This window comes from Sus scrofa, chromosome 17 (assembly GCF_000003025.6).
Source record: "Sus scrofa isolate TJ Tabasco breed Duroc chromosome 17, Sscrofa11.1, whole genome shotgun sequence".
NCBI lineage: Eukaryota > Metazoa > Chordata > Mammalia > Artiodactyla > Suidae > Sus > Sus scrofa.
Genome location: NC_010459.5, coordinates 49,070,957 through 49,085,319, shown reverse-complemented (window position 1 = coordinate 49,085,319; position 14,363 = coordinate 49,070,957). Strand labels below are relative to the sequence as shown.

General features: G+C 46.3%; 1 protein-coding gene across 7 annotated transcripts in view; it reads right to left on the bottom strand.

The window, feature by feature from the left end:
* EYA2 (EYA transcriptional coactivator and phosphatase 2) overlaps positions 1 to 14,363 on the bottom strand; it is a 313,108-nt gene that overhangs the window by 158,470 nt on the left and 140,275 nt on the right. For all 7 annotated transcript variants that reach the window (XM_021077393.1, XM_021077399.1, XM_021077395.1 and 4 more), the window contains 2 exons: positions 12,939 to 13,081; positions 428 to 544 (listed from right to left, as the gene is read on the bottom strand). In XM_021077393.1, coding sequence (XP_020933052.1) covers positions 428 to 544; positions 12,939 to 13,081 — 260 coding nt within the window. The remainder of the gene's footprint in view (positions 1 to 427; positions 545 to 12,938; positions 13,082 to 14,363) is intronic.

Genomic DNA, 14,363 nt, shown 5'->3' with positions numbered 1-14,363 from the left:
ACCCTCTTCTCCCAGGTCTGCACATGACTGGTTCTGCCTCACAATGGGTCTCTGTTAAATGTCACCTCCTCAAAGAGCCCTTTGACTCCATCTCCAAAGTCACCTCTCTCACCTCTCCTGACCCCTCAACCACTCATCATGCTCTTTGCAAACTTCTTGTTCATTTACTTTCCTGCACTCAACCCCTTCCGGACTGAGCCATCCATCTGCTGCCTGGTTTACTGTTAGTCTCCCCCTCGTGCCCTGTAATTGCCAAGAGGGCAGAAGTCCTATCTCCTCCGTCCACCACTGCAACCCTACCACGGAGGTAGATCCTGGCACATAGTAGGTACTCAATAAAACTGCTAAATAAAACAATGAGCGATTGGATACCCAAAACAAGCAGTGCCTTAGAGACAGCAGGGAGTGGCCACAGCGCCACACTCACCATGCATCTGGTAGGTGTACGGGCTCTGTCCAGTGGGTGGGGTGCTGAAGCTGGTGCTGTAGCTGAGGAATCCACTCTGGCTGGGGGAATGGTTCAAGCTGTCTTCTGTCTTGATGCCTTGAAAGGAAGAAAAAGAAGCACCAGGCACACACAATTAGGAAGCTTCCTTGTCACCCACAGTGGGCCAACTGAGTCAAGACAGCACGTGTTTTGTTATCTTCCAAACGGGCTACAAACCGGTAGTTTGGGAGCTGAAGTTAGCTTACACACATGTCTGTCCTGGCTGCATATTTTAAAGGAAAATCTGAAATTGGTTGCTTTTGTTTAAAAATCAGGAGGTTTCAAAAAAAATTTAAACTTATGGCTTCTTTTGAGCAATGGGACAATCTAGAAACCTCATGCCTGGGTTTCCCACATGATGAGAGGTTACCCTCCTTGGCTCCCCAATTTGTCTGTTTCCCAGGTCACCCTGGATCCCATACTGTCACCAAGACTTGGAGGCTGGCTTTAAGGTGCTATTTTTTCATTGCAGTGGTTTTTTAGCATTTGGGTTTTTTTTATTCGTTTGTTTTTTTGTCTGTCTGTTTTTATATCCTAGGACACATTCAAAAGTGAGAAAGGAAAGGCAGGAAAAGAAGGTCTCATATTTTGCACATGTGGTCAGCTTCATGCTTCCTGACTGGCTCTGAGCATAGTGAGTTTACAACCCCCTACTCCAAGGACTAGCTCTATGAATGGCTTAAATGTCCATCAAGATTTGGGCTGAAGATATTAAATAAACCATCCTTCCCTCTGTAAAAATGACGCAGCTTAACCCTAAGACACACTCTCCACTCTTATGCCTTCTTCCTTTTTTTTTTTCTTTTTAGGGCTGCACCCGAGGCATATGGAGGTTCCTAGGCTAGGGGTCCAATTAGAGCTGTAGCCGTCAGCCTATGCCACAGCCACAGCAATGCAGGATCCAAGCCAAGTCTGTGACTTACACCACAACTCATGGCAATGCCAGATCCTTAACCCACTGAACAAGGCCAGGGATCGAACCCGCATCCTCATGGATCCTAGTTGGGTTCGTTAACCCCTGGGCCATGACGGGAACTCCCAATCTGCCTTCTGTTTCAGCCAAATGCTCCCCGGAAGCACAAGTACCAATTCCATGAGCAACTGAATGGAGAAGGAATTGTATTGAGGGAGGAGGCTGATCTGTCATAAATAGCTCATACCTTGTATTTTTATCGAAAATGTAATAAACTTTGCTTAGCTTTATCTATCGTATAGGTATAAAATACTATTCAAATATTTAAATTTGCATTTTTAAAAGAGCACTCCTAGTTCTGGGGATGGTTTTGTCGCTATGGTTTTCTTCCTTTTCACCCATTCACCCCCATAAATAAGGAGAGTGCTGAGTGAGGTAACACGGATGGATTTTGAGTCAGTCTGGGCCGGAGTCTGGGATGGGTTGCTTCCTTACTTGGTGACCTTGAGAGTTTCTCCTCCAACCCCAGCCTGGAAGTGTCCTCCCCTATAAAAGAAGATGCTGATGCCCAGCATCAGAGTTGTCGGGCGATGAAAAGAAAGGGAAAGAACGAACATCTAAGGCTCTGAGTGAGGTGTCCAGAAACACACACCTTTTCATTCTCACAACAATCCCATGAAACAGGCAATCTGCCTTTCCTCATTTTAACGATGTGGAAACTGAGGTTCAGCAAGCAAGACCACTTGATCCGTCTTGCAACTAGCAGGTAATTCTGAAGCTAGGTTTTATTTTCCTTCTCTTGATGCCTCAATAATGGGTGTGAAAGGCTTTTATGCACTAGATGGTACAAGGCTTCAGGGACAACGATGGCAGCAGCAGCAAGCAATATTTATATAGTGTCTTCTTTTGCTCAGTCTGCCGGGGATGGTTAACAGTTTATTCAGTCCAGTCTGTCTCCTTGTGCTTTTTTTTTTTGGTCTTTTTTGCCATTTCTTGGGCTGCTCCCGTGGCATATGGAGGTTCCCAGGCTAGGGGTCGAATTGGAGCTGTAGCCACTGGCCTATGCCAGAGCGACAGCAATGTGGGATCCAAGCTGCGTCTGTGACCTGCACCACAGCTCATGGCAACGCCAGATCCTTAACCCACTGAGCAAGGGCAGGGATCGAACCTGCAACCTCATGGTTCCTAGTCGGATTCGTTAACTGCTGAGCCACGACGGGAACGCCTCCTTGTGCACTCAGATTCAAAGCTAAACTCCTTGGGTGACCCGGTCCTACCTGGGCTCTGCTCTCCTTTGTGCCCTCTGCCTTTTCCAGGCTCCCTCCTCACTCTGCTCGAGCCATGTTCTCAGTCACTTCATTCATTTTAGTGGCCAAAGGGAAATTCAAAGTAAGGACTACCACTGCTCATTCAGCCAGGCTTCTGGTGATGGATTCCAATTTTTTTGCTGTCACAATCCAAGACAGAATGGACATGCCTCTTCGTGCAATATTAGAATGTTCGTCTAAGTTGGCTACAAGGGGAGGAACTGCTAAGTTAGAGGGTTCACGCATTTGTCATTATAAATGATAGAGATGAAACTGCAAGAATAAGTCTTCAGACTCAAGGCCTTTGCATGTGCCATTTGTTCTCCCTGGCCCGGAATGCACTTCCTTCCCTTCCCTTCTCTTAGGCTAATGCCTTCTCTTCCTTGATTTCTCAGCTTAAGTGTTGCTGCCCCAGAAAAACCTTCCATGACCTAAGTCAGCCCCCATCACTCCCTCCATAGCACCCAGTATTTTTCATGTATCGCATCACAGTTCGTGGGCTTAACATCTGTTCCCTCCTTCAGCTGAGAGCCCCAGGAGGGTGAGGGCTGGGTCTGGCTTGTTCACTGTGGCATCCCCGCACAGGTCACTGCCCGGTGTGAATAGCGGAGGCTTAATAAATACCCACTGGACGAATGAATACTGAAGAAAACAAAATCGAGTTTTTTCACCTCTCCTTCTGTTTGCTGAAGCGGTTGGATCATAACATTCAAACTCATGAGAAAGGGAAGAGAATATGGCAGAGGCACAGCAAAGCCTTCCTTGCGTAAATCAGGGTTGCCCAGATTGTGGTCCATGAAACAGTCACCAGCTCATGATGAGAAAAGGACAGAAATTGAGAAGGAAGTATTTAGAAACGTTCAAAGCAACTTGACATTGCCACGACATCTAAGGTCATAACTCTAGGCTTCTATATTGTATGAGTTTGTTTTTAGTTTCATTTTTCTAGTCATTATTTTTTAAAGTTAATTACTTTTTTTTTTTAACTGAAAGGATTCAGAGATTGAAGGAGTACAGATGGATATTCAGGGAAAAATAAATCTCAAAAGAAGGACACTGAAAATTAATGATCTAAGCCTCTGGCTTAAGTTAGAAAAATAATAAACACCAAAGATGGCAGGAAAGAGACTACACGAACAGAAATCAAGAGAGTAGACAACAAAGTGACAGGAACACCCAAAAAAGTTGGTTCTTTGACAAAAATTAATGAAAATAAAGTTTAACAATTAATAAAAAATCTCTAGCAAGATCGATCATTAAAGAAGACCACTCAGGCAAAAAATATTTGGAAGAAAAAGGGCAATATAACCGTAGATAGAGCAGCAGAGATCACAAGGGTGAGGAAAGCATTAAGAACAAATTTATGACACTAAATTTGGAAACGCAGACAAGATGGATCTCATTTTTCTAGCCATGATTTTGACTGCATTTTACCAAAGCGTCAGTCCATGATGAATTAGAATTGAAAAGCAAAAAACCAAAAACTGGTCTTTTACCCCAGGTGCGAAGCACTGCTCTAAGAGATTGAGTTCAAAGGAAATCTGGTGCTTGTCTGATCTGAGGATAGGCTGGCAGGCTCAGCTCTCCTGCCCTCTAAGCGTTTCCCATTGAATATCTTCATGGCAAAGAGAACGAGGCCCCCATACAATGCTCAGGACCTACCTAGAGGTTCAGCTCTCTTCAGCTCATGGGAGGATGGAGGGAGCAAGTGCACTTCGGAGAGGCTGCCAGCAACAGAGATGAGCTGGGCATTCATTCATTCATTTATTCCACAAACATGCAAAATAACATTCGACACCAGGGGTCAGCTAACTATGGCCTGTGGTCCAAATGTGATCTTCTGCCTCTTTTAAAACAAAGCTTTGTTGAAACACAGTTACTATGGGTACAGTTCCAGACCACCACGATAAATCAAATATCAAAATAAAGCAAGTCACATGAATTTTCTGGTGTCCCAGTGCATGTAACAGTTATGTTGACATGATACTGTATGTTGTCAACTAAGTTTGTGTAATACTGATGTCATTTCAACAGTCTTCACAGCATCTTCACCAAGAATAGATCTTATTTCAAGAAGCTACTTTCTTCTTTTTTAAATTGCTCCTTTTGTTACTCTTTTCAGGAACTCCCCTAAACCTCTTTTAGTTCCTTTTTTTTAAACACACACACACACACACACACACACACACACAAGTGGCTTGATGTGGGATCTCAGTTCCCAGGCCAGGAAGTAAACCACAGCTGCAAAAGCACCGAGTCCTAGCCACCAGGGAACTCCTTCAAGAAACCACTTTCTTTGTTTATCCATAAGAAGCAACTCCTCATCCGTTTATCAAGGTTTGCAGAAATTCAGACCCATCTTCGGGTCCCAGTTCCAATGCTAATTCTTTTGCTGTTTCCACCACATCTGAAGCTACCTCTTCTACTAAAGTCTTGAGCCTCTCAAAGTCATCCATTAGCCTTGGAACCAAATTCTTCCAAACTCTTATTAATGTTGATATTTTGACTTCTTTCTAGGAACCACCATCTAGAATGGTGAATCTTTTCCAGAAGGGTTTCAATTCACTTTGCCCAGATCAGAGGAATCACTACCCAAAACAACTGTAGTTTTATAAAATGTATTTCTTTTTTTCTTTTCTTATGGCCATGCCCACAGCATATGGAAGTTCCCTGGGCCAGGGATTGAATTTAAGCTGCAGCTGCAACCTAGGCAAACTGCAGCAATGCCCAGATCCTTTAACCCACTGTGTTGGGCCAGGGAACAAATCCGTAACTCTGCAGCAATCTAAGCTGCTGCAGTTGGGTTCTTAACCCACTGCACCACAAAAGGAATCCCAAAAATGTATTTCTTTTTTTTTTTTTGTCTTTTTAGGGCCACACCCACGGCATATGGAGGTTCCCAGGCTAGGGGTTGAAGCGGAGCTATAGTTGCCAGCCTACACCACAGCCACAGCATGAGGGATCTGAGCCTCGTCTGTGACCTACACCACAGCTCATGGCAATGCCAGATCCTTAACCCACTGAGCAAGGCCAGGGATCGAACCTGCATCCTCTTGGATGCTAATCAGATTCATTTCCGCTGAGCCACGACAGGAACTCCAAAAAATGTTCTTCTTGAATAATAAGATTTGCGAGCTGAAATTACTCCTTGATCCATGGGCTGCAGAATGGATGTTGTGTCACAGGCATGAAAACAACATTCATCCCTTTGTCCATCTCCATCTGAGCTCTTGGGTGACCAGCTGCATTACCAATGAGAAGTCGTATTTTTGGAGTTCCCCTTGTGGCTTGGATTAACAACGTAACTAGTATCCATGAGCATGTGGGCTCGATGCCTGGCCTCACTCAGTGGGTTAAGGATCTGGTGTTGCTGTGAGCTGTGGTGTAGGTCACAGATGAGGCTGGGATATCTCACCGCTGAGGCTGTGGTATAGGCTGGCAGCTGCAGCTCCAATTCGACCCCTAACCTGGGAACCTCCATATGCTGCAGGAGCGGCCCTAAAAGCAGAAAAAAAAAAAAAGAAGAAGAGGAATCTTTTTTTTCTGGGCAGTAAGTCTCAACAGTGGGTTTAAAATATTCAGTAGATGATGTTATAAATGGGTGTGCTGTCTTCCAGGCTTTGTTCCAGTTATAGAGCACAGGCAAAGTAGATTTAGCATAATTCTTAGGGACCCTAGGATTTTCAGAATGGCGAATGAACACTGGTTTCAACTTAAAGTCACCAGCTGCATTAGCCTCTAACACGTGAGTCAGCCTGTCTGTTGATGCTCTGAAGCCAGGCATTGACTTCTCTCTAGCTTTGAAAGTCCTAGATGGCATTTTCTCACAGAAGGCTGTTCCATCTACATCAATAACCTGCCGTCCAGTGTAGCCACCGTCGTGAATGATCTGAGCTAGACCTTCGGGAAAACTTGCTGCAGCTTCTCCACCAGCACTTGCTGCTTCATGTTATGAAGGCGGCTTCTTTCCTTAACCTCATGAACCAACCTCACTGAGCTCCAAACTTTTCTTCTGCAGCTTCCTCACCTCTCCCAGCCTTCAAAGAATTGAAAGAGAGTTAGGATCTCGCTGTGGATTAGGCTTTGGCTCAGGGGAATGTTGAGGCTGCTTTGATCTTCTATCCAGACCACCCAAACTTCCTCCTTATCAGCAAGAAGGCTGTGTCACTTTCCTATCATTTATGTCTTCACTGTGTAGCACTTTTAAATTGCCTTCAAAACGTTTCCCTGGAGTTCCTCTTGCAGCTCAGTGCTAACAAACCCAACTAGGATCCATGAGGATGCGGGTTGACTCCGGGCTTTGCTCAGTGAGTTAAGGGTCCGGTGTTGCCATGAGCTGTGGTGTAGGTCAAAGATGCAGCTTGGATCCCATGTTGCTGTGGCTGTGGTGTAGACCAGCAGTTGTAGCTCCAATTGGACCCCTAGCTTGGGAACTTCCATATGCCTTGGGTATGGCCCTAAAAAGCAACAAACAAACAAACATGTTCTCCATTGCTTTCCCAACTTGTGTTTGGTGCAAGAGGCCTAGCTTTCAGCCTGTCTTGGCGTTCCCCATTTCTAGCTTTTTAGGAAAATATGAAGTGGGATTCACACGACTCTTTTTTTTTTTTTTTTTCATTTAAACACTTAGAGGCCATTGCAGGGTGATTACCTGGCCTACTTTCATAGTGTCGTGTCTCAGGGAACAGGGAGGCCCAAGGACAGGGAGAAAGATGGGGAAACAGCCAGTTGGTGGGGCCGTCAGAACACATCACATTTGTGGATTAAGTTTGCTGTCTTCCTGGTGCCCCAAAATAATTACAATAGTAACACCAAAGACCACAGATCACAGGTCACCATAACAAATATACTAATAACAAAAAAGTTCAAAATATTGTGAGCATTTTGCCAAAATGTGACGCGAGGTGAGCAAATGCTGTTGTAAAAATGGCGCCGACAGACTTGCCGGAAGCAGGGTTGCCATGAACCTTCGATTGGAAAAAAAATGCAGTATCTGCGAAGCATGATAAAGTGCAATAAAATGTGGCCTGTCTGTACACCCGTTTGCTGATGTATTATCTGTGGCTGCTTTCAAGATAGAGGGTAGAGCTGAGTAGTTTTGACAGACCCCGTATGGCCTGCAAAGCCCAAAATATTTATTATCAGGCTCTTTACAGAAAAAGTTTGCCAATTTCTATTCTACATGAAGAAATGCAGGGTAATGATAATCAGCAAATCCAGGCGTGTGGGGATCTGACAAGGAAGGGAGGTAACCCTCCTTGATTTTTATGTTGAGTGGTCAATTCTTGGGTATTTGTATTGCTACTCTTTATGCTTTTGCTTAAGTCTTAAATATTGCATAATAAATTGAGAAAAAATACTCCCTACTCCCCGACCTCCTTGCCTCTAAGTTTGCTCAACTGTGTTATTTCCCTGCAGCTATTTAAACAAAGATAGTAATGCTACTTGCCAAGGAGCAAGGAGAAAAGTTTCCTAACAAGATTCAACAAGGTTTGTCCAGACAGTGAGCAAACACTGCTTGCTCGGGCACAGGCATGATGCGAAGGGAAAGGGCTTCTCACCACACCTGTCATTCCTCAGTGACACGGACATTCTGGGTGTGGATGGCAGCCTGGCTCCTACTGTATTGATTGAACATTTCCCTTGGGCCAGCCCTGTGTGTGCTCAGCGTTTTATACAGATCAGGAGTTGACACATTATGCGCCATTCGCCAAGTCTAGCCCACGGCCTGTTTGTGTAAATAAAGTTTTATTAGAACACAGACACACCTATTGGTTTACTTATTGTCTGGCTGCTCTCATGCCCAATGGCAGTGCTGAGTGGTTGTGACAGAGGCTGTATGGCCCAGAAAGCTGAAAATATGTATGATCTGCCCTTTTATAGAAAAAGGTAGCTGATCCCTGATGTAAGTGATTTCAGCGTAGATGATTCAATGTAGATGGATGCAACAACGGCTGGGAAGCCAGACTTGGTATTGCTCCATTGTGTGAAGGAGGGAATGTGCCCACGGTCTTGAGACCAGCAAGGGGCAGAGGTGGGGTGTGAACCTGGGACATGTGATCTCACTGCTCGGGCTGTACTGTCCGGGAACAGACCCTCTGAAAGTAACCGAGACTTGAAAATGACTTTGAACCAAATTAATTTCCACCTGATGCCATGTTTTGTCTGGGAGCAGGGCTCGTTTTCTCTTTTATGCTGAAAAATAATCTGGCTTCATTTTTCTTGGCTGTCAGCCAGGCGGGGTAACTTACGGGTGATTTTATCACAAATCTTCTGGCACAGGAGCTACAGAAGTTAGAAGAGATGCCCACACCACTTGGCTGAGGTCTGTCAGAGGTAATCCCCCAAGATTTATGGACTGCACGTCAGGCAGGGGAGCTCAGTGGTGAGCAGCTTGGACTCCAGACCCAGCCTGACTGGGTAGAATTCCACCTCTGCCACCGGCCAGCCGGGGGAACTTGGGCGAGTTATTTCTCCTCTTTTTAGCTTATCTATCCCTTGGATAGATTGACTTCCTCGGAGAGTTCAGTTGGGGTTGAAAAGAATGAGTGGACGCAGAGCACCGAGAAATGTGGGTGGCAGCATCTCAAAGATGCAGCATCTCCATGACGGTGACTGCGGCCAACGTGTGATCTGGTGTCCCATGACCTGTCCCTCCTAACTCCACAAATGCCCCTGAATATGTCTACTTCTGTCTGTCCACTGCCCCCCAGCCCCCCACTATCACTCCACCCACACCAGGCTTTATCAGTCTTCCAGCTTGCCTTCCTCTTTCTCCTCTTGCTTCCCTCTCATCCAGCCTCCCGACAAAGTGATCTTTTTAAAAACCCAGACTGTATCAGATCGCCCTCTGTTTATAAGCCTGCCAGTAAGACCCTGCCTCCCTTGGAATAAAACCCTTCCAGGCACTAGGGCTCTGCTCACCTCATCTGGATACTGTGTTCCAGCCACTGTGCTGCTTGGATCTACCAAATCTGTGTCAGCTCCAGGCCTTCCCAGGGGTGGTCCCTCTACCTGGCCATCTCTCAGTTCTCAGCTGAATCAGCTCATCTAAAGGGCCTTCCCTAATGCTGGAACCTAAATGAAATCTTGCTTGCTCTGTTCCCTCTCATAACCATCTTGTCTTCGTTTGTATCATGCATCCTAACTTGAAATGACACCTACAATTTTTTCTTTTTCTTTTTACGGCCACACCTACAGCATATGGAAGTTCCCAGGCTAGGGGTTGAATTGAGCTGCTGCTGCTGGCCTACACCACAGCCACAGCCACACCAGATCCAAGCCACATCTGTGACCTACACCGCAGCTCGTGGCAATGCCAGGGCTTAACCCACTGAGCGAGGCCAGGGATCGAACCCCACATCCTCGTGGACACTATGTTGGGTTCCTAACCCACTGAGCCACAATGGGAACTCCCAGACACCTACAATTTTTAAAAGTGTGTTTAATTTTTTTCTCCCTCTAGGCCAGGGGTCGCAACTTCAAATGTCCTGAGGGGACAGGCAGCTAGTTCAAATGAGTAACGTGGGCTCAGGGAGGACCGTGGTGGACACAGGCTAACAGGGTCCACCCTTCTCAGAGCCACCTACTCCTGACACAAAAAATGTGGGCCCAGTGCTGCTCAACAATCTGTTATTATTTTTTAAAAAAGACATTAAAAATATGAATCTCTATGTAAACATTTCCCATTTAAAAATTGGCAATTAATTTTTAAAAGGTCAAGTATATTTTACAGGATTAAAAAAAAACATCCAAGGGCCACATTATCTGTTGGCCTTCACTTCTCAGCCTGTTTTAGACTGTAAGCTCCACAAACACAGGGCCGATTCTGCTTGTTGACCACTGTATGCCCAGCACGTGGCCAGTGCTGAACGAATGAATGAACAAAAGAACAGGGCAGAGGGAGGGAGGAGGAGAGGGAGGAAACCAAGTCAAGGTTCAGTCTCTGCCCTCAGACTGTACCACTGAGTTGGGAAGAGGAGATGATTGGATTAATTAAACAGTTGAAGAAGCTGAGGTGTGGAGAAGCCAGAGGCAGCCAGGTCTGGAAGGAAGGTCTCTTGCCTGCCGTTCTTGCTCCTTCATCTCCTCCTTTTTTTTTTTTTTTTTGCTAAAAAGGCCAAAAAATTAGTGCTGCACCCATGGCATATAGGACTTCCCAGGCTAGGGATCACACTGGAGCTGCAGCTGCTGGCTTATGCCACCGACACAGCAACGCCAGATCCGAGCCACATCTTCGACCTACCCACAGCTCACCACAACGCCAGATCCTCAACCCACTGAACAAGGCCAGGGATCAAACCCGCATCCTCGTGGATGCTAGTTGGGTTCTTTCCCCTGCGCCACAACGGGAACTCTCTAACCTTGTTCCTTCTGCTGGATATTGTGGGTCTACGCGGATGTCTGTCTTCCTGCCTGACCTCTCCTCCTTTGGGGACCACCCCTTCCTCTTGGGTGAGCCTGACTTGACGTCTGGTTCCATGGGTGGACATGTGGCCAAATGTGGCCATTCAGAGAATTCCATCTTTCTGCCCCAGTGTTGGGGTCAGGGATGGCCATGGGAGTCCCGTTAGAGAAATCTCGGGGACTGTGCGGGACATCCTGGACAGGAGAGCTTCTCTTTTTGGGAAGCCCGGGATGGCTTGAGCTGCCTCTGGCACCACAATGGAGAGTGTGCCTCAGATAGAAGCCCACACAAAGGGAAGCAGAGAAGGCAATTCCTCATAGTATCCCTTGATTACCTGGATGCAACCCTGCCTGGAGCTATTACTCTAAGATTTCTCAGTTATGTTTGCAATAAACATCTTTATTTCCTCAAGCTAATTTTGCATGGGATTTTTGTCATGTGCTACCAAGAGGGCTTTGGTGGATACATCAATTAAGGTGGGAAGAAACAACATGGATAAAAGCCACAGAGAGGGTGATGGTTAGTTCTATGTGTCCATATGGGCTACAAGGTGCTCATATATTTCATTACACATTATACTGGGCATGTCGGTGAGGGTGTTTCCGGAGGAGATTAATGTGAATCAGTGGACGGAGTAAGGCAGATGGCCTCCCCGGTGTGGCTGGGCTCCATCCCCTCAGCTGAAAACTTGAATAGAACAACAGGCTGAGTAAGCACGAACTCCTGCCTGAGTGCTAAGCTAGGACACTGGTCTTTTCCGGTCTTCAGACTTGAACAAAAGATCAGCTCTCCTTGGGTCTGGGCTGCCGGCTTTTGGACTAGAACCGACACGATCAGCCTCCCAGTGCTCAGGCCTTCAGACTCAACTGGAATGACAGCAGGGACTCTCTGGGCCTTCGGCTGGCCAGCTGCAGATCTTGGGTCTCGGCTTCCATAATCGAGTGAGCCTGTTTTTATGACAAATTTCTCTCTCTGTCTCTCTGTCTCTATCTATCGATCTCAGCTCCATCCCATTGGTTCTGTTTCTCTGGAGAACCCCAACAACTGCAGACAGGGACAGGTGAAGAGTGGATGGGAAGCCTGGCTCACAGAGTCTCCAGGTCGTAGCAGTAAAGTCTTGACAGTCAAGGTCTGTATGTCTCTTGTTTTTGCCTTTCCAGCATCCGTTTCTCCTTCTTCTGATACTGCCCCTGTGTTTTCCTTTAAGAGAACCATCCCTCCCTCATATACAATCAAAATGCTTTGTCCTCCTTATCTCCCTCGCCCCCACCTCCTTGCTTGCACCAAGCATTCTCACATGACCCAATTTGGGCCAATGAGGGTCAATTTTGGATTCTGGTGGAATCATTGGGAAAGATGAACTCTTCTTCCACTAAGTGCTGAGCTAAAAGGATGCAAACCCAGAGTTGACATGTACCGCCTTTGCTGCCACATGGGAAGAAGCCATGTGGAAGTAAAGACAACTCACAAGAAAACATCTGGAGATGGAGTGAGACATCTTCCTCCTGACATCATTTGAGCACCTGGATCCAGCCATACCTGATATCAACAGTAGCCCCAAATTTACCAGTATGTGAATCATTAAATTTCCACTTTCCCTAAGCCAGCTTGGGTTAAGTTTCTTACTCTTGCAAACAAAAGAGGCCTTGATATAGACTCTAGGATGTGAACTATATTTTATGTGTCTATCCTTTTCCTTTATCTCCCATTCAAAATTAGGCTGGCTGCATTTAATATTCTACATTTCACTGAAACCATAGCTCAGAACAAAGACCACGGTGTTGGGGATCCTGGGGAAAGGCAAGGGCTTGGTCAGGTACTCACTGTAAGAAGGGATTCCATAGGCTTGTCCTGGAGGTGGGTAAGTTGTATAGGGGGTGGCCTGCTGGATGCCCGCACTGTACTGTGTCTGGCCGTAGGCTGCCATGGCCGTGGGAGGCTGGCTGGGCAGGACGCGTGGGCACGGTCTGCGTGGAAGGAGAGAAGATGAAATCTCCAAGCCCAACCCAGCACCCCTCCCTTCTTCTGGTATCATCACTATTTTCCTTTGGGTATTTACTCTTTCCAGGGGACAGACAACCTACATGTTCCTCAACTCCTATCTCATTTTCCTTTCCCAGGCGCCAGGAAGATTGCACCTCCCATCTTCCTTGCAGTCAGATTCAACCATGTGATTGGGTTCCGCCCAGTAGAAGCCACTTGCAGGTTTGGCCAATAAAACCGTCCCCCGAGACCCTCCTACCCTCTCTTCTCTTTTGGCAGCAGCGTGCAGGGTACAAGTTGAGAGGGCAGAGTCAGTATGGTTATATCCTGGATCCCTGAGACAGCCTGTGGAGGGGAGGGCCCTGGAGTTTCATGTGATCCACACCGGACTCGATATAAGAAACAAACCTTTGTTGTGTTAGGCCACGAGGACCAGGGCTTACTGACTACTGCACCATAGCCTATCCCACTGTGACTATCTATCCTAATTTAGACCTTTTCCCAAGTGATTATAGCTTTGACAGGCTTGTCAGTCAAGATGCCCTGCTCCTGGCAAGGGGTGGGCCCATCATCTTCTAATCAGACTCTGATTGGGGAATTTAAATCCTGAGCTGAACAAATCATTCCAACAGCCACATTCTGAGGAGACTGTTGTTCAATTTCTTGCTCTTGCTTGGATCCCAGAAGCTGTCCTAGTCTTGGTCTTTCTTGAGGCCTAATTGTTCCATTTCTGCTTATACTGTGAGCTACTCCAGATCTTCCAAAAAAAAAAAAAACCAAAAAAAAAAAAAATCCTTTGGAGCTTGGTCTATTTCTGTTAATTGCAACCAAAGAACGCCAATGGATTCCTTGCTCCATGATGAATAATGGGCTCCAGGAAGGGCTAGGATTTAAAGGGCCACTCACCTAAGATATCTGCAACGTAATGATAACTAGTAATTAGTATGCTCTGACCATGGGCTAGGAACTGTGTCACACAGACCTGATGTGTGCATTAAATCTGGGGGTAAAGCTCTTATAAGTCCCATTTTATTTTATTTTATTTGGGCTATGCCTGAGGCATGTGGAAATTTCCAGGCCAGAGACTGAACCTGAGCCACAGTAGTGACAATGCCGAATACTTACGAGGCCGCCAGGGAACTCCATAACTCCCATTTTAGAGAAGAGAAAGCTGAAGCTCAGAGACCAGAAATCAGAGCTAGAAAGTAGGAAGTCTGATCCCAGAGCCCACACTTGGAACCACGAAGCTTTGCTGCTTCCCACTGA